The sequence below is a fragment of the Onychostoma macrolepis genome, chromosome 06 (genome assembly GCF_012432095.1).
Source record: "Onychostoma macrolepis isolate SWU-2019 chromosome 06, ASM1243209v1, whole genome shotgun sequence".
Lineage (NCBI taxonomy): Eukaryota > Metazoa > Chordata > Actinopteri > Cypriniformes > Cyprinidae > Onychostoma > Onychostoma macrolepis.
Genome location: NC_081160.1, coordinates 5643754 through 5664271, shown reverse-complemented (window position 1 = coordinate 5664271; position 20518 = coordinate 5643754). Strand labels below are relative to the sequence as shown.

Sequence of the window (20518 nt, the reverse complement as noted above, 5' to 3'; positions counted from 1 at the left end):
CTGTAAATTCCACTATTAAATACCAGCCAGATTCTTCTTCCAAATTTGGAACAACAAACCCACACAACACCCTGAACCAAAGAAGACTAATGTTACTCCCAAAGAAACCTCCTGAAATATCTCGACAGAGAGATGGAGCCTCAATAATCCATTAGTTTTCTATGAGTGGGATGTCTCTTCCTCCCTATACTACTTTTGACAGTTTATATTTGGATGACATTTAACTGATTTGCTTAAAATCATGTTTTGATGGAAATTTGTCATTAAAAGGATGCTGCACCCAAAAATTACAATTCTGTCAACATTTACTCACCCATCAAATTGTTCCAAACTCCTATGAGTTTCTTTCTTCTGTTGAGCAAAAAACAAAAAAAACAAAAGTGTTGCTAACCGAACAGTTGACGGTAGCCATTGACTTCTGTAGTATAGAAAAAATACTATGGAAATCAATGGCTACCATCAACGGCTTGGTTAGCAACATTCTTCAAAATATCTTCTTTTGTGTTCAACAGAAGAAGAAAAAACTCATAAAGGTTTGGAAAAAGCGTTGAGTAAATGTTGACAGAATTTGGGTGACATTTACTCAACGCTTTTTCCAAACCTTTATGAGTTTTTTCTTCTTCTGCACAAAAGCCGATTTTTATTTTCCATTCTAGTCACCGATGTAAAGAGCAATAGGCTGCATAAAGCCATGCTACAGTATGTTGGGAATTTAAACACTAAATCCAGGATATGGCATGACTTTACTTACTGTATAAGTGACCTTCATTGCTTAATTAGAACATAACACATAAATTATTAAAATACACTATTACACAATGAACCTTAGATCATCAAAGATCATAATGATTGTGAATGTTTAAGAAAGGAAGGTCTGGGAGACTCCCTTAAGATGACTAAGATGATAGCACTCTGTTTTCTGGGAAATAAGTATTGCACTACATTGACTCACTGCCATGAATTTCAAGATTACTGCTACATGAATCAGCAACTTGAATAAGGTGATTAAAGCTAATCTTTTCACTGTAAAATGGTTTTATTCTGAGATCTAAAAATATATTCCTGCATCCTTTCTCTTACAGGAGATGGATTATGACATGACTTTTGCACAAGCAAAAAAGATCAGATCAGAAAGAGCTAACCAGCAGGCCAGATTAGAAGATTAGATTAGAAGAAGTGCACCAAACATCTCTATGATTAATCAATCAGTAGAAGCAAAGTGCAGGTTATCAGTCAGCCCACACTGGCAGGTCTCCAGCGCAGTACAAAGACCCTGCAGAACCAGTTTGGTACTTTGCTTCCCCATTGGCGTCTGGATGACAATGGAGACTGCAGTATCTGGAGAGGACAAACTATCCCTCAAATCTGCCTTTGTCTCCTTTTCACAGCACAGAGGACAGACAATGGCATCTGCCTAGCAGACATGCACTGACTCACCATCTGCAATAAAACAAGATAACAAGAAGACTTCTTAATGTACTAAAACAGCTAATGATCAATAGCTCATAAGTTTTGACCATAATTATAGTAGTGGTTGCTCAGACTTGCATCACTACTCATACTGCTTTTGTTGTAAGTGCACTACACATTTTTCAAGTGATCAGACTTACAGGTTTTACTCACAATAAAGGAGAGACCTGAGACATATCTATATATAATGATGAGGGTATAAAGTAATTTTACTAGATGTCTCGTCACGGTCTGGATCCACCTGGATTCCTCTGTTTGATCTTTCTGAATGTGTGACAAGGAAAACATTTACATTACATTCAGTATGTGCTCCAAGTACACAATGTTCAGAATTTCCTGGAGCATAGCAGAACAGCCTACAAAGCCTGAGAAGAAATATGAAATAATAGTCAATAAATAATAATAATAACAGTAAATAAATAAATAAAAATTAATTGAACCTTTAGACAAAATCTAAAAAAAACATGTTTTGTAGTCTATGTTTTTGATATGCTTTGTGTCATATATGGCTGATATGATATAGTGAGAATATAGAGCTCATACTCAATTTTAATAAGAAATATTCAATTTGCCACAGTTTCTGTTATATGGCCAAAATGTAAAATGTATTTCTGATAGCTTGTAATATAAATCAATGAGATCCTTATAACAGTATAACATTTGTCACTCTGTATCTCTTTATCTACTGTTGTACGATTACATTTAAATACTTAATCAAATCCCTGTAGTTTTTATTTTGGGAGGGCAAAACATGCAAAAATTATTTGTATGTTTATTTAGATAAAACAATCACCAGAGATTTCACAAAAGACATGTACCACGATCTGAAGGGCGATATTTTTAAAATGATAAAAGGCCTTTTTACTTGAACTACCATCCAGAAGGCATAGAAAATTGTGTGATATATTTTTTTTTTTCTTCAGCAAAGTATTTCATATAAAAGTAATATGATACAAAACACTTTACATTATTACAGTCTTGACTCATTTGATCTCACGAGCCTGTTTAATTTATGTTGTAATACATCCATAAACACTGAATCATCTGAATAAATGTATTTGCAACAATAGTCAATGATTTCACAATCAACGCACGAGATGTTGCTATATTGTGAATCTAGTCAAGGTTAGAGAGTGTTGCTTGCATGGCATCACGTCTAGTTGATTTCATTAAACAATGGCTACATCTTGCAAATATTAAGAACATATAACTAGTATTTACATATAAGAACAAAGGCAAGCTATCAGTGCATTTTCAAACCACTGTGAATTTTAAAAATGCTTGAAATGCATCACTCAGCCATTTTTCACATTTTTGCTCAGGAAGAGAAAGCGTGTGGGCACGGCTGCCCCGCCCACTTTCACCGCTCACCGAATGAAATACCCACAAACTTCCATACTCCGCCCCTAATTAAGCGCGTAACATTGCACGCAACGAAGTGCTTGGGCGTCGCCGAACCGCCCATTTTCACTGTTCAACCAATAAAGGAGTTGGCTAAATTTGCATATACTTCCCCTAACTAAGCGTCTAGTCAAACAGTTGCGCCGTTTCTGCGTTTTAGGCCCGTGCTGAACCTGACGCACACTCAGTGTGTTGGTGAAGTTTTGAAAATATATTTTCTCAGACATTCAAATCGAAAAGTTACTCTTATACATAACGGTGTGAAATTATTCTTAACAATGGATGATCAGATGGATATAAGCTCCACGACACCCTCATATGGCTTTCAGCATGATAATGAAGAAGATGAATACCTAGCAGACAAACACAAGAACTCGTTAATGGATGAAGGACATGATTTCTCGAAAAGAGAGGCAGAGGCTAATGTTCCAGACGACGATGATATCTTAGATCTGGCTGGAGGAGCGAAAGATGCGCTGGAGAGGCACAGGTCCACATTGCCACGTACCGAAGAGCCTCTGCTAGACTTTACAGAACCAGAACCATCATCCACCTCGAAACCAGAGCCAGAAGCTGTCAAACCAGCACCGATCAGTGCTTTTGGAGACGCAACAACAAAACCGACGAAATCAGAAGAAAAAGATGAGAAAACAACAGTCACGCCATCCAAACCTAACTCTTGTTGTTCATGTAAGTACATTATGTATTTTTAACTTATCATTTGGATTTGGATTTGAATCGAGGATCTGTAAGTATTGTCAATAACGTTAACTAAAATAAGTATAATCAACTTTTTTTTACTTTTGAATCCACCCAATATGTTACACCAGGAACAATTGACATGACGTCAGATCCGTTTGAATTATTAACGTTAACGTTACATGTATTAATCAAGAGCGACTTACTTTTTATCTACCTTTTCAATTGCAGTAATACAGTTTGAGGTTTCTGATTTATATTTAAGTCTCCGATTCATATTTCTTGGGCTTATCTCAGCAAGTGTTTTAACTGATGCTTATGCAGGATCAGTTTAAAAAGAGGTTTATGTACTGTAATACTGACTCATCTAATGTGATTACAAATAATGTTTGTCAGCTTCGTTACTGCATACTTCGAACAGCATTTTGAAATGATGATCATTGGGGAATTAAAAAAAAAAATTCAAAGTCATCTTGAAGGCGTCCCTTTACTGCCATCTTGTGGATGCATTACTGACACGAAAAAAACAAAACCCCGTAAACCCACGAAATTGTACTAGTTGTCAACTGTTTTTTAAATTAGCCTATTTTTATTTAATATATACATTTTTTTTTTTTTATATGGCTATTTGTATAAATCTGTTTTTAATTCAGCTCCACATACTTAATGGTCATCTCCCTATTTTAAATAGAGGCTGGACACAGGTCAGTTTAGTTAAGTGACTGAGTTTACTCCGAAGTGTCATTGACCTTGAGGAAAATGCAATGACCCGTAGTCACAATGGACTTCATAAATCATTCATTAGACATTCATTCTTCAGTGAAAGCCTGTCATAATCATTACAGCCTAAATGACAGACTGTGTCTGAACATTAACCATTTTTCTTAATGTCATACTTAACCAAGACTTTGCACACACCAGCTTCATAAGTGAATCGTAGGTAGGTCATTAAGAAAGGTGCATTTTCCATTTTGATAAGGTGTTTTTTATTTTTATTTAAAGTTTAAAATATTTTTTTCAGATAAATCATGTAAAAGTATTAATAAATAGCATTGTGTTATCTTGATTTCTAAAATGTTTACTTTTCATAATTTGTCTCAACAAGGTTAATGGTAACATGGCATTAATTTTATATATATATATATATATATATATATATATATATATATATATATATATATATATATATATATATAATATATAATATAATTTACCGTGTTATTAACATTTAAAATTAGCTTTTATTTTATTTTTTAATTTGAATTAGTTTGAATTTTAGTAATGGTTTATTTTCAATTTCTTTAGTTTTTTAAATAATTTATCTATTTCATACATCTCTCTTTTTTTCCCCATGTCAGATATATATATATATATATATATATATATAAAATTATTAAAATTCTTTCCCAAGGCAATATTTTTAAATTTTCTTGTTTTTCATTTATTTTGTTTAATTTTATTTCATCCTTATTTCAATGAATACAAATGCTCGACAGTTTTAGTGAATAATAAAAGGAATCCAAGTACTTATTGTTTCTGTAAAGAAAATCTAACAATCTTTAAAAAAAAATCTCACTTTCATTTCCATATATTCCATTTTATTCAGAATGTGCGCATTTGCTCATAGGACCGCTGAGGACAGGCCAAAAAGGGCATCCACAGCAAGTTATTTTTGATAATGCATTTAGAAAAAATTAACCGTATGAGTATCACTCAAACAGCTCTCGGATTGTAGAGCGACCCAGTTGATGTTGTGCTAAAACCTCATGTTACTAGTACACGGCGTTCAACACCTTTGAATGTGGTCAGCTGACCTCAGCAGTGCTGGCCTTTGCAGAACGTGATCAGGCAGCTCTGCTAGGAGAGCCCTAGCGTCTCTCTGTACCCTTCAGTCCTGTCCTACCCCAGCCAGAGACTCGTGCCTCCTTCCTCACCCCCGACCATCTCTTCTGCAGACCTGTGACTTGGAATGTATGACCGATGCACGCCAATTCAGATAACACGCCTTCTATGACAACCTCAGGGATGGAGATAAAGCACTGGAAAGAACAGGGTATATGCTTGTTTTGCCCTAAAAAGCCTGAAAATGGATTAAGGAGACCATTTTTCTGCTTGTGTTGTCCATAAATGTTATTGGGTACAGCTGTGAGTAAGTTTTGCTCAGTTTTGAGGTCTTGCTTGCAAAGGTGCTTGTGGGAGAGAATGTTCTAGTTGCGCTGAGTAAATGGTCTGGGGTGTCTTCATTACAAAGCATATTGCAACGGCAAGCATTTATCCCTCTGCTAGAGAATTCTCTTGGCAAACTGCCTGTTTACTGCACAGAATGTTGTACTGACTGCGTATTCTGAATTCAGTGCATTTTTCAAAGAAGTTCAAGAATATATGATGCAGCGTGTCAAAGCCATTTACCACAACTTGAGGAGCTTTGAGCAGCAATTTATTGTTTATAATTAGATTTTTTTTATTTATTTTTTGTTCTTTTTGTGTGTTGGCATCGTTAAGCACTTAGTCATTGTGTTATAGCTCTTCTCAGATTCTCGGGAGGGGAGACAGTGCTGTTTAAATTGTTTATGCAAGTTGGCACTGATTGTGGCAATGAAATCAAGCTGGGAACATGTAATGAGGGGTGACGTCTATGCTAAACTTTTGTGAACCCTGAATGCTGACTTATGAAAGGGTTTCCTAGACACACCTAAGTGCCTGACTTTAGGATAGAATATGGCCGTTTTGGGCCAAGATTAGTCATTTTGCCTTTCATGAGTTCCAGTTGAATTATATAATTTTATGTAAAAATTTTACGTTTTTGTTTTCTAGGCTTCCCCGAATAGGCTAATATATTTATTGTAGATATTTTTGCTGCAGTGACGAGTAATGATAAACATTTAATATACACTACTGTTAAAAGGTTTGACGATATATATATATATATATATATATATATATATATATATATATATATATATATATATATATATATATATATATATATATATATATATATATATATATATATATATATATATATATATATATATATATATATATATATATATATATATATTAGTGTTGTCACGGTACCAAAATTTCAGTATTCAGTACGGATGCCAGTGAAAATCCACGGTTCTTGGTACCACATGCTAATTAAAAAACATTTTTAATAATAAAATCAAACAAAAATAAAATGTACAAATATCAATGCCATTCTTTATACTTTATTTAAATTGTGTTTCAAGTTTTTCCGCAAGTAATAGAAGTATGAAAAACAGTAAACAATTTTCACCCAAATTTAATTAGTCATTTAATTAATGAAATTTAAACACGTTTTATTTTTTGGGTAAAGAGGAGGGTAAAAGAGGATTTACTATTAAAATTAAAATATGGAAGAAATATTGTGATAATTTTTTTTCAACAGTAGTAATAGTATCACATACATTCTACTAAATAATAGTAATATATTTCTGGCACAATGTCTTTAAGATAAACCTTTATTTTGACGGGTTGCCGGGAATACCTTTATATTTCTGTGTGTAGCTATATGATATGACGCTGGTTTTACTCAAATGAAACGGTAAAATGCTCGTGAAATGACTCAGAGCAGTTCTGTAGATGTTGTTTATGTATTTATGTCCTCATTGAGACGGCAGATGCTGAAATCACCGCGAGCGTCACGCGCGCTTCAGTGTGTGTAGGGAAAAAACAAAACAAAAAAAACCGCGCGTCTCTGCCATTCACTCATTCACACAGAGACTCGCAGAACATGGGGATTCATATCTGGAAATCGACTTTTGCGGCTTAATATTTACAGATACTAGTCCATGTCGCAATTTGATTTAAGTGCAATGACCTACTTTTGATTAATTCATCCAAACTTTGACAAATTCCGTGTTAAACTCTAAATTCCGTTTTTAAATTAGGTTCCGTGATTCCGTCCGCGTTTTCTGCATCGCGGAAATCATCGGGCCGTACGCGTCAAGAGCTGGGTTGACCGAGTACTCGGTACCACCGGTACTTTAAAAAACCTGGTACCGTGACGTTTTCATTTTTTTTAGTACCGACTTGGTACCGAAGTACCGGGTCTTTACTCTTTTGACAACACATATACAGGTGCTGGTCATATAATTAGAATATCATCAAAAAGTTGATTTATTTCACTAATTCCATTCAAAAAGTGAAACTTGTATATTATATTCATTCATTACACACAGACTGATATATTTCAAATGTTTATTTCTTTTAATTTTGATGATTAGAGCTTACAGCTCATGAAAGTCAAAAATCAGTATCTCAAAATATTAGAATATTACTTAAGACCAATACAAAGAAAGGATTTTTAGAAATCTTGGCCAACTGAAAAGTATGAAAATGAAAAGTATGAGCATGTACAGCACTCAATACTTAGTTGGGGCTCCTTTGCCTGAATTACTGCAGCAATGCGGCGTGGCATGGAGTCGATCAGTCTGTGGCACTGCTCAGGTGTTATGAGAGCCCAGGTTGCTCTGATAGTGGCCTTCAGCTCATCTGCATTGTTGGGTCTGGTGTCTCTCATCTTCCTCTTGACAATACCCCATAGATTCTCTATGGGGTTCAGGTCAGGCGAGTTTGCTGGCCAATCAAGCACAGTAACACTATGGTCATTGAACCAGCTTTTGGTACCTTTGGCAGTGTGGGCAGGTGCCAAGTCCTGCTGGAAAATGAAATCAGCATCTCCATAAAGCTTGTCAACAGAAGGAAGCATGAAGTGCTCTAAAATTTCCTGGTAGATGGCTGCGTTGACTGTGGACATCAGAAAACACAGTGGACCAACACCAGCAGATGACATGGCAGCCCAAATCATCACTGACTGTGGAAACTTCACACTGGACTTCAAGCAACATGGATTCTGTGCCTCTCCACTCTTCCTTCAGACTCTGGGACCTTGATTTCCAAATGAAATGTAAAATTTACTTTCATCTGAAAAGAGGACTTTGGATCACTGAGCAACAGTCCAGTTCTTTTCTCCACAGCCCAGGTAAGATGCTTCTGGCGTTGTCTCTGGTTCAGAAGTGGCTTGGTAGCCCTTTTCCTGAAGACGTCTGAGCGTGGTGACTCTTGATGCACTGACTCCAGCTTCAGTTCTCTCCTTGTGAAGCTCTCCCAAGTGTTTGAATTGGCGTTGCTTGACAGTATTCTCAAGCTTGCGGTCATCCCTGTTGCTTGTGCACCTTTTCCTACCCAAATTCTTCCTTCCAGTCAACTTTGCATTTAATATGCTTTGATACAGCACTCTGTAAACAGCCACACCTTTCAGTAATGACCTTCTGTGACTTACCCTCTTTGTGGAGGGTGTCAATGTTCGTCTTCTGGATCATTGCCAAGTCAGCAGTCTTCCCCATTATTGTGGTTTCAAAGAACCAGAGATACCCAGAATTTATACTGTATGGATGGTCATTTATTCAAACTCAAATGTAAATATTCTAATATTTTGAGATACTGATTTTTGACTTTCATGAGCTGTAAGCTCTAATCATCAAAATTAAAAGAAATAAACATTTGAAATATATCAGTCTGTGTGTAACGAATGAATATAATATACAAGTTTCACTTTTGAATGGAATTAGTGAAATAAATCAACTTTTTGATGATATTCTAATTATATGACCAGCACAGTTCAATGTGTTCCATATATATATTTTTACTTCAAATTAATGTTCTTTTGAACTTTCTATTCATCACTGAATCCTGGGGAGAAAAAAAAACGATCAAAATTTCTACAAAAATATTAAGCAGCACAATTTATTAATTTATTTTTGTCATTATTGACGATAAGAAATATTTCTTGAGCACCAAATCAGCGTATTATAATGATTTCTAAAATACCATGTGACAAACTGCAGTAATAATGCTGAAACTTTTGCATTGCCATCACAGGAATAAAATATATTAAAATAGAAAACAGGTATTGTAAATTCTAATAATACTTCACAATAGTACTTTATTTAAACCAAATAAATGCAGAGACTTTTAAAAAGCATTAAAAAACTGATGGCTGTCTGGCAATCCGTGTTGGACATAAAATTAATAAAAATAAATAAATACATTTTTAGTTTAAAAAAAGATCAGCTGGCCAAACGTGTTTGTTTCTGTTTTCCTGATAGATGCACGGTCACTGACCTTTATTTTGTATCTGATCCGTTCAGTGCTTTTCTTGATCTGAAATGTGCTGGCTTAAGCAGGGACTTTTGTTTTGAAGTCTTCAAATTCGACCGGAACTGCATTTGTCAGTGGTGCTGCGTGTTTCTCGTGTGTTCTTGGCCCTGGCTGAGTGGCTGTCTGATCGCAGATGAGCGAGATGGATTCCAAACAAGGTTAGTTAGTGAGTTAGACCTTTAAACGCTCTGTAATTGCGTCCCTCCTCCAGGCGTCACACTTGATTTATAAGCATTTGCACTTCAATTTGTGTTTACACGCACTGTCGTTGATTTAGGATGAAATCATGATGATAAAATGCAGTTTTTATTGCGGGGGGGGGGGTCTTGATAAGGCCGCAGGACTCCCGGCGTGCATTATAACAATACACATTAACATGAACATTTATGAGCAGATACGAATGCATTATACGTTGGTTTTCGAAAATGTGATGCATTAGTACTTTGTGGACTGTTCAGTTTCGATAAGCTTATGCAACGGTCTGTTGGCAAGAGTACAAGAGGAAGGGCAGCATGTTCTGCTGAACGAACCCAAGTGCTTCTGAGTTATTGATTAAATACATCGGATTTTTGGATGGATGATGTTTGTCTTTAGAAATGCAGTAAGAGAAGATACCGCATGCTTGTCTGACATGAACTCTGATCAGACATATTGGGACATATTTTAGATTAGGTTTAATTATTGAAGGGTCCTTGACTGACTGTGAGGTTTCTGTCCTATTTTTATCCTCCCTCAGCACGAACAGACTAGGTTTGCTGTAAAGCCAGAATTCGACGTGATGGTGTCCTTGTTTAATGTGTGCATGAGTTATTTTCTGTTTCTGAATGGAGTTTTGATGATCAGTGTGGTCCAAATAATCTGTATATTGAAATAATCTGTTCCACATGCTCCTCTGCGAAGCCACCAGCACATCTATAGCAGATTTCCAGCTCTGCAGCTACTTAAAAACTGAGCATGTTTACTTGCACATCACTTTCTGATTCAAATCTGTATTATGTCTAAGCCTCTACAAAGAAAAATAGTGTTTTAATACTCGACAGCTATTAAATCATTCCTGCATTTGTGTGCAATCAACATATTTCGGTATTGCCAATCTGATTCATTGATTAATATTGGCAATTTTGAGATTATCAGCACTGATAAATAACTGCCCTGATTGGACAATTAACTGAAGTACCTAAAATTGTATGAAACCAAAAGCTGGTTTTATATTAATGCTTGCAATGAATATTATATTTAACCGGAATTGAGTTAAATTACTGTGCAGAATTACTATTAAATTACTTTATGAAATAAATGCATTATTATATAAGAATTAAATGGTGTTTAAATTCAGCAATGTTGTACATTTTAAGTAATTTTTGAAAAGTTTTATATATAGTGTGTGTATATAAAATATAGATTTTTTTTTTTTACGAAATTGCTGAATTTAAACATTTAAGTAATATTTAAAATATATTGGTTTGTACAATATATATTTTTATTGTTGAATTTAACAAATATTTACAAAATATTATGTGTTGAAACGCTTCAAGCAATATGTAAAAAAAAAAATAACATTGATAAATTCTAGTTCTTCTATTCTAGTTTTGTTACAGTTATAGTCATTTTAGACAGTAATTTAACTCAATTCTCCTTCAAAGGTCGTGAGACGCTGTTTATTGTTAAAGTGATTTTAAGAATGTTCATGTAAAAATTGTTCATTCCTTTTTGCATTAAAGCAGAAAGTTGCATCATCTGACTGTTTGGGGCTGAAGTAACTCTTCTTTTCTGCCTGCAGTGGTGGACCTGCTGTATTGGCGAGATCTGCAGAGGACGGGGGTGGTGTTTGGAGCCAGTCTGTTCCTGCTGCTGTCCCTCAGCGTGTGCAGTATTATCAGCGTGATCTCCTACGTGGCCCTTGCCCTGCTGTCTGTCACCATCTCCTTCAGGATATACAAAGGCATTTTACAGGCTGTTCAGAAGTCAGAGGATGGACACCCCTTCAAGTGAGGACCCACACGTGTCGCACACATTGTAGTTGCATCAGTCTTGCGTATTTCCACACCATGTTTTATTCACTTTGCGTTGCCTGAGTGTAAAACGGTCAGGATAATCCTTCTTTGATCAGTTTGTGTTCCAGTTTCTGTAAGAAGGCAGATCTGTGGAGCTTAGCTTCTGGGCTTACATGAGGTGCTTGGTTTTGATTCCCTGCCAAAATTTTAAGCCTCACTTGTGAAATAGAATAAAATCCAGCCACTTAAAGAATCTTAAAGTTGTTTTGGAAGTAAAGTGGTCGCAGTATCTTTTGTATCTCTCAGAAAGCTCTGTTCCAAACCTAGTGAGCTGCTTTGAAGGTAGCTGACTATGCAGTAGACAGCAAAGGCAACATCTTAATTGAAATGAAACCTCTTAAGTAGTACATTTGAAATGCTCTACATTGGCAGCAGCTTTCTTGCTCTACACAAAACAGGCCTCTTTAAGCAACGCGCACAGGAGTCCTGACTCAGTTTGATGTTAGCTTGTTTATTTCAAAAAGCATTTGGCTAATTGTTACGATATGGCCAAAACACAGATTGTTTTCTACAGCTTTTCTCTAAATGACAAAAAGAGAGAATTATTTACAATCATGTTCACTGCAGGAAAATAGCAGTAATAAAAAGCCAATTTACAGCAATTTGTATTTAAATGTTTTAAATGGGTATAAATAACCACGAGACAAGGAAGAATCGTAAAACTAGTTAAATGGCGTGGTCTTTAAAAAAAAAAACTTTATGGCTAACTAAAAAGTGGAAAACTTGGAATTGAACCAATTGCTTAGCAAAATGATTGGCTGTTTCAAAGTGGTCAGAATGGTGTCAATACAATGAAAACTCAGGCCAAACATACATGCATAACTCCTCTGACAAACCAATTTCAAATGGTGTATTGAAAGTGTAATTTATTAAATGCCATTAACAAATCATTTAATATCTCCAAACATGAAGTGTCTGTATAATTGTAGGGCTTGTTTTGTTTGTTGGATAATCAAGCCAATAAGAGCTTATTAACTAAAACCCTTTTTTTGTTTTTTTAATTCTACAAATGTGTCATTTAAAAATGTCAAATACAAATTTGTAATACTCATCCGAGATCAGGTAAAAACCATATAGAGACTAGTTCATGGGTCCGGAGAATCATTGAAATTTTGTAACGAAACATTGTTTATTGAAGCTTTGTAATGAAGCCTTGTTTACCGTTTACTAAATCTTGTGACTTTGGCAGTTTAATACATGCTTGATTGCTGGTTTAAAACAAACGATTCACAGGTTTTGAAGTTTGACAAAGTTTCATGAAGCAGTGTTTCAAAAGGACCCATAACTAGTTGCTAACTCGCTAGGCTCATGGAACAGGGCTCCGGTCTCACGCTAAACCCTCTTTCTCTTCCTGCAGGATGTATTTGGATAAAGATATCGGGATCTCTTCGGAGTTGGTTCATAAGTACAGTGAGACTGGTCTGGTGCACATCAACCGTCTGATTAAGGAGCTGCGACGACTCTTCCTGGTGGAGGATCTGGTGGACTCGCTCAAGGTTAGTTCTTCCAGGAGACCAGAGGAAATGAAAACTTGAACCTGCTGTTTTCAGCTTAGCCTCTTTTATTTGATTTGGGGCTCCATAACTGCCCTCAGGGTGAACATTGGAAAAATAAATCTTGTCCGTGAGCAATAATGCCTCTGTAAGCTGTACAGTTTATGCTAAATTTGAAAAGAAAAGAGTTTTCTGAAGAAGTGGGCCTCTAGTGTCCAAAACAAAGAACTCTGTACACATGTACATGAAAACAGTTCTGCTTGTGAGGTGTTGGATTGACGTATGCATTTGTTACAGTCTGACCAATATTGTGATATTTTAAAATTGAGCTTGCTTAGCCAATTAAATGAACTGTTCAAAATCTGACATCCACTTAATTCCTTAATACACACTTCTATTTTATTGAGTAATTGAGCTACAGTTTAGTGTTTTTTTTTTATTTTTTATTTATTTTATTTTTTTTAGAGAGAAATGTATTTTTATTCCACAAGGATGCATAAAAGTGATCAGTGACCGTTAAAACATTTATAATGTTACAGAAGAGTCCTGGTTTAAATAACCGCTGTTCTTTTTTACTTTCTGTTAATCAAAGAATCCTGAAAAAATGTATCTCAGTTTCTGCAAAATATTAAGCAAGAACAGCTGTTTTCAACGTTGCTAAAAGTAAGAAATGTTTCTTCACCAAATTAGCATATTAGAAAGAATTATTTCTGAAGGATCATGTGACACTGAAGACTGGAGTAATGATGCTTAAAATTCAGCTTAGCCATGACAGGAATGAATTATATTTTAAAATATATTAATGTAGAAAATAGTTATTTTAAATGTAAATGGTATTTTCAGTATTACTGATATAAATAAATACAGCCTTGATGAGCATAAGAGACTTTAACAACCTTACCGTCTCCAAACATTACCTAACGCTACTTCATATTGTCAACTGTGTTCTCTCCCGTTGTGTATACTGAATTTTGTCCATTGTTATATTGAATAAGAAACAGGGCTTCCCATTTGTTTTTAGTAGGCAGGTTTGGGGTGTTTGGTCATGTGTTGCAGAAGCGGGTCATGAACGGCTCCACAAAGAAGCCTTTGTTGATCAGGCCGAGAGGATTTGGACTGAGCTCTGATGGGATAGAAATGGTGCCAAAGAGACCTCTCTCTCTCTCTCTCTCCCCCCCCCACACAGCCAACAACTCTTTTTATTGGAGGTGGCAGGGTTAAAGTATCAGCTGTGATATAGCATTGAGGAATGCCAGTCATGTGATGCTCTCTGTTTTTAATGCGTCACATGACAAGGTTAGCTGCAAGGCTGAATGATCGTGAATGAATAGCTGGAATAAACTTTCCACCCCATTATGCATTGTTGCTCAAATACCCATGTTGCCATACTGAGGGCGTTCCAGTTCTGATGAGTGGGCCATTCAAAAAAAACAAGACATTTAAATAAACAATAAACATGTTACAAAAGAGTCCTGTTTTAAATAATTGCTGTTCTTTTTTTTCTTTTTTTTACTTTCTATTAATCAGAATCCTGAAAAAATGTAAATTTACATATACTTAAAAAAACAAACAAACAAAAAAAAATCTGAAAATTCACTCTGGGCCTGTAAGCCTAAAATTGTTGACTGTAGCAGAACTAGAGGTCACAAGTCATCTGGTTTACTAAAATACATGTTTGGATCCAGGGATAAGCGCTTCTTAATCTTGCGTCAAAATGTCTGACATTTTAAGGAGTCGCCGTGTTCTAAGCAAAGTTTGTGGCGTAATGGAAAAGCGCCACTAACATTAATGTTAAATCAGCACCTCGTGGATTTCCTGGCGCTGCATTGACCCACGTCTCAAACGCAGGGGAGCCCAGTGGATGGAAGCATCCGTGTAAGGAGATTTACTGCCCTGTGAAGGGGGCGGTGGTTATGGGCTGTGGATAGAGTTACAGCCAGACCCCGCTGCCCTTTCAGAGCTCTGGAGCTCTTCCGCAGCTGGACGGATAGATTGCGACCCAGCATTCAGTCTCTCTGTGGTCAGACGGCTATATTGAGTGACGTGTCCAGTTACGAGTGACAGTTTGTGCCGGTGGGTTTTGAACAGGCTCTGCCATTTGTTGGGTCAGCTTGCAGAAAAGGGGTCAGCCTTCTATTTTGAGTTCAAGTGAAAAGTTTTTGAGTTTACAATGACAGTTTATGAAAATGGTCTGTTATTAGGCATTTAAAAATGCACTTTCAAAATGCTAATGATTTTTTTTTTAAATGTTTTTTTTTTTTTATCAGTTATTATTTAGCTTTCATTACTTTAACCATCTTAATCTTGAGAGTTAAGGAAACTGTTCAACCAAACACAAAAATTGCAATTTAATAGTCTTTTCCCCCCAAGGCTGCATTTATCTGTTAAAAGATAGTCAAAGCAGAAATATTGGGTAAATTTTAAAATTTAGAAGAACTGTTGACCGTTGAATGTTCAGCAGTCATTATTTGTGATCATACAAAAATCATTCCAATAAGCTGATTTAGTCAAATAACACTTCTTGTCAGTGTTGAGAAACATTAGGGTTAAGGTTGCTGCTCTATTTCTTTATTTACTTGATTGATTGAAACTGTGATACTTTTTTTTTTTTCAGAATTTTTATTTATTTATAAGTACAAAACGCTTATTTTTATTTATTTTTTTTAAACAGTCCTCTGTCACTTTTTATCAGTTTAATGCATCCTTGTTGAATAACTTTTTTTTTTTTTTTTTTTTTTAATACGGTTACACCTTGCATGAGTTTGAAATGTTTCTCACATGTAACTACAGTGTTTCCTCTCGTCTGTTGTACTGTGGTTGTATGTTGACATGGTTTCCCCTCTTCTTCCAGTTTGCAGTTCTCATGTGGATCCTGACCTATGTTGGTGCCTTGTTCAATGGTCTGACCCTTCTTATTTTGGGTAAGTCCATTTGGGGCTGTATTCCTATTAGTTTAAATCGATACTTAATTTTTTTGCAGTTAATTGGCACTTGCCAGTATTATAAGAATATGCCATTCATTTTCCAAATTTGCTTTTTCTTTAGGTCTCATAGGTGCTTTCAGTTGGCCGGTGATCTATGAAAAGCATCAGGTATGTTTGGCATGTGTATGCATTGATAAATACTTAATCAACCATGACAGCTGCCTGACTCTGATAACTTCTGGTTCTTCAGTTTCAGTAAACACTATAATAAACCTATAATGTATACCTGAATGCTGTAATTATTCTTTTTCACTCTTAATTCAGGCACAAATTGACCATTACTATGGACTGGTGAGCAAGCAAATCAAAGATGTTTTTGGAAAGTAAGTCTGTTTACATTGTGAAATATATGACTGGTGTTTTCTTCAATAAACTAGACAAAAAAAAAAGTGTTATGACCATTTTGTAGCATATTTGAAATAATTGTAGACAAAATAGTGTTATTTTAGAATCACTGAGATACTGCTATAGTTTTTATTAATATTTTCAATTAGTTTTTAGTTGTTTTCCATTTTAATTTAAAAAACGTTAGTTATCTTGGGTGGTTGTTATCTTTTTATTTATTTAATTAGTTTTTGTTTGTTTGTTTCTCTGTGTGAAGTAGTTTTTAATATATATATTTTTTTTACTTGAAGGAAAAAAATATAATTTATCCATATATGGTTTCTATTAATATTTAATATAAAGTTAAACTAAATGAAAATAGGTGATTCCTTTTCAAATGGCATATGTGTATATACACACACTTTTTTTTTTTTATTCATTCATAAACTAAATGAAAATAGGTGATTCCTTTTCAAATGGCATATGTGTATATACATACACACACACATCGCGCGTCTCAACCAATGAGAGCGTTTGGGGTGGGCCTAAGTCTGGCGCTTTCGGGTCAAGTTCAATAAGGCAAGTTCAATAAGGCTGTTGTTGGGAGTAGGGTGGAGACTGTAATTTCAGAACTGGAACTCTAGGACCCTATAGTTTTTTTTATTTATTTTTTATGTATGTATTATGTCGGGTCTTCCAGCCAGTTCTATCAAATATTTACAATTAATCCAGAACGCAGCAGCAAGATTAATTTTTAATGAGCTGAAAATAATGTAAGAGAGAATGAATAACGTCACACTTCTCTCTATTCTAATTCTATTCTTTAAAAAAAACAAAAACAAACAAGCTTGTCCCTTTTAGACTTGCATTCTGTTCATTTACTGCTTGTTTTCTAAAAAAAAAACTAACACTAGCTTTTCTAATATTTTTGTATTCTATGTTTTCTTTTCATTTATTATACAATTAACAAAAGCAAAAAAGTCCTCCAACTCTAGATTGCTCTTTTTTTTCTAATGTTTTCTTTTTATTATATAATAAAAAAAAAAAATTAAATCTCTTGCTATGTGTACTGCGTTAGGCTAAATGAGACTTGTTATAGCACTTGCATATCGTTGCTCTTTTGTTGATTTTGATTGCTTCCATTGTCCTCATTTGTAAGTCGCTTTGGATAAAAGCGTCTGCTAAATGACACTATTAGTGGCTCATACTATTTTATAGCACTTGCTATTCAATTCTGTATGTTATTATTTTTAAGGAATTATATAGTTATTTAGTTGTATACACTTATTGTCCTAACAACTCCTAACCCTAAACTTACCCGTTGGTAACCCTCTTGAAACATTTAACCTAATTTATTTCAATATATTCTGGTTTAAAATTCAGTTTTCTTGGAAAGAAGACTTGTGTCTGTGCGAGACTTCAGTTAATTAGCCGCAGTGCTTCACGTCTGATGTGCTGTTTGTTTGCATCTGTTTGTTTGATGTTTGAATTAGTGCTGGGCGGAATGACCAAAAATTTATATCACGGTATTTTTCAAAATTATACTGGTTTCACTGGTTAGTATAATATGATGGTATTAATTTTTTTCATGCATGACTGGGTGTTAACCACATTTTCTACTGATTGAGGGAGGACAAACTGCAGTAGATTGACTTAGAATGCCCTATTTTGCTGTCATGATGAGGGAATATTGTAGAAAAATTCCACACTGAATAATGACTAAACACGACCCATTAATACATGTTAACCAGGAGTCACTCTCATTTATAATTGCGACATCGTCTGATAAAATCAACATGCATTTAACGTTACACTAAAGAGCGACTATGCAGTGGTTTTGGCTATATTACTTTTTTGTCTTGTGCAGCGCACTGCCTGCGTCTGAGTAACAAAAAACTACAAAAAAAAGTGCATAATATTAACAGATGACCTACGCTAATATTTATAGTATTTTGCGACATCTTGCAACATCTGTGGCATTGTGCTGTGTGATAAAACTGCACATTTTAGAGTGGCCTTTTATTGTGGCCAGCCTAAGGCACACCTGTGCAATAATCATGCTGTCTAATCAGCATCTTGATATGCCACACCTGTGAGGTGGATGGAGTATCTCGGCAAAGCAGAAGTGCTCACTAACACAGATTTAGACAGATTTGTGAACAATATTTGAGAGAAATAGGCCTTTTGTGTACAAAGTCTTAGATCTTTGAGTTCAGCTCATGCAAAAACAAAAGTGTTGCATTTATAATTTTGTTCAGTGTGTGTGTGTGTATATATATATATATATATATATATATGTATATTGCTTTGTTTTGACAGTATAAAATTACTACATAAATTACTAGACTACTACTAAATAAATGATTAGTTGCATAAATGGATGTTTTTCCTGTCCCTTAATGGACTGTAGTCATATTCTTTTTGTTTGTGTGTCATTACAGGATCCAGGCCAAGATTCCCGGAGCAAAGCCAAAGACCGAGTGAAGAAAGTTAGCTAGTGTGTTATTTCCGTGCACGAGAAGTGATGGTGGAACAAGCGAAGATGGACAGAATCGTGTTTGGTTTGGAAAAAGGCCTTAGACGATGCAATGTAAACTTTACCCCCCCCTCCCCCAGTGTTTGAATTGTTAGCGCAACTGAGTATGAAATCTTTAAACCTCTTATCAGTTTCTCTCACAAGCAGAGTCAACACTGTCTTTCACAATAGATCTAGCTCTCCATGTTTGAAATAAACGCAGCTACGTAACACCATTACAGAATGTAGTCTGAGGAACTGATGTCGGCAAAAGCAGGAATCGATGAGGTTTTTTCGTTTACTATTTGGTCAGTGAAGCGTTCACCTTGTTTGAAGGCCATTTTGATTCATTTCAGTATGATAAAGGGAGTGAATTGTTTTGGTTACGAAGTTCCTTCACAACAAGTCTTTTGTTTTTAGCTATTTTTTTTCCCTTTTTGTTTGTACTTGGCGTGCTAGAACACAGTGGTGTTGTGGTGTAACTGTGTTAAAGTTGATGCAGTTCAATTGTGTTAGAGGTGAAGAGGCTTCTAGTCTTCTGTAGCAGAGTTTGAGCAATTTTATTTCACACTTCAAAGGGATCTGTTACGGCATATTGCACCCAACTATTCATTGTTTTTAGCCGTTTAGTTAAACTTAAAAAAAAAAAAAAAAAAAATATATATGCAAACTAGAATGTATGCTGTGTTGGCCTATCACCTTCCTGTCATGTCAAAATCAACAACATGTTTGCAGAATTTGCCGTCTCCATCGTGGATCGAATACCTGAAACGGCACACGCTCTAAAACCTCGCAAACTTCAAGCACTGTTTCTTCATGCAGGTCATTTGTAAATGATAATTCAGTTTTGATGAAAATATGCTGAAGACTGTCTGTGAAATGCATTGTGAAAATAAGCCAATAAAGTACCAATAAAGCTTGTAGACAAACTATTTGGGTTTTGTGCCTAATTTGAAGCTTTGGTTGATATTTACAAATGCAGTTTGTCACGTACTTTGGCGCCATCCAGTGGTGCTGAGTGGAAGTGTGGAATTTGATCTGATTTTGTCATTTTGAGCATCAGTCTTATTCCTGACATTAACAAGAATTTTGGCATTTCAAATCTCATATATACTGTAAATGACATTCACCTTGTATAGTTTCTATGGTATGAAATATTTACGTGAAAGTAAGCTGGTTATTTTAGGAACAAAAAATTGCATTTTTATAATGGTGTAACAGTCAGGCTCTTTAAATGAAAATCACAATCTCACACTTTCCTCTTTCTCAACAAATTCTCTTTAGATAAAGGTGCTTTCAGAACCTGCAGAAAAGAAAGAAAAATGATGGTATATTTTTAACTATAAATACAAACACACACACACACACACACATTTGGCCATGTCTAAATGC

At 35.2% G+C, this 20518-nt stretch overlaps 1 protein-coding gene and 1 long non-coding RNA gene across 4 annotated transcripts; one reads left to right on the top strand and one right to left on the bottom strand.

Annotated features, from left to right (window-relative positions):
* Nucleotides 1-628: 628 nt before the first annotated feature.
* Nucleotides 629-9858, bottom strand: LOC131542046 (uncharacterized). Its single transcript, XR_009271646.1, has 3 exons — nucleotides 9721-9858; nucleotides 1624-1734; nucleotides 629-1440 (listed from the first exon to the last, which is right to left on the bottom strand). It is a non-coding gene; the product is annotated as an uncharacterized LOC131542046 (long non-coding RNA).
* rtn4a (reticulon 4a) lies at nucleotides 2992-20056 on the top strand. Of its 3 annotated transcripts, none has more exons than XM_058778311.1 (7): nucleotides 2992-3561; nucleotides 11537-11744; nucleotides 13168-13306; nucleotides 16155-16224; nucleotides 16349-16395; nucleotides 16552-16610; nucleotides 19053-20056. In XM_058778311.1, the coding sequence occupies exons 1-7, from the start codon at nucleotides 3150-3152 to the stop codon at nucleotides 19093-19095; spliced, it is 978 nt and encodes a 325-aa protein (XP_058634294.1). In that variant the 5' UTR covers nucleotides 2992-3149; the 3' UTR covers nucleotides 19096-20056. The 3 variants fall into 3 exon arrangements, with proteins under 3 accessions (XP_058634294.1, XP_058634295.1, XP_058634296.1); XM_058778312.1 differs by lacking the exon at nucleotides 2992-3561 and adding an exon at nucleotides 5450-5623; XM_058778313.1 differs by lacking the exon at nucleotides 2992-3561 and adding an exon at nucleotides 9761-9914.
* The last annotated feature ends 462 nt before the right edge of the window (nucleotides 20057-20518 follow it).

Bases quoted from the DNA above. Each gene is read 5' to 3' on its own strand.
- rtn4a (XM_058778311.1), top strand. From the start codon at position 3,150: ATGGATGATCAGATGGATATAAGCTCCACGACACCCTCATATGGCTTT. The intron at 3,562-11,536 runs GTAAGTACATTA...TTCTGCCTGCAG, and splicing joins ACCTAACTCTTGTTGTTCAT to TGGTGGACCTGCTGTATTGG. The intron at 11,745-13,167 runs GTGAGGACCCAC...CTCTTCCTGCAG, and splicing joins GAGGATGGACACCCCTTCAA to GATGTATTTGGATAAAGATA.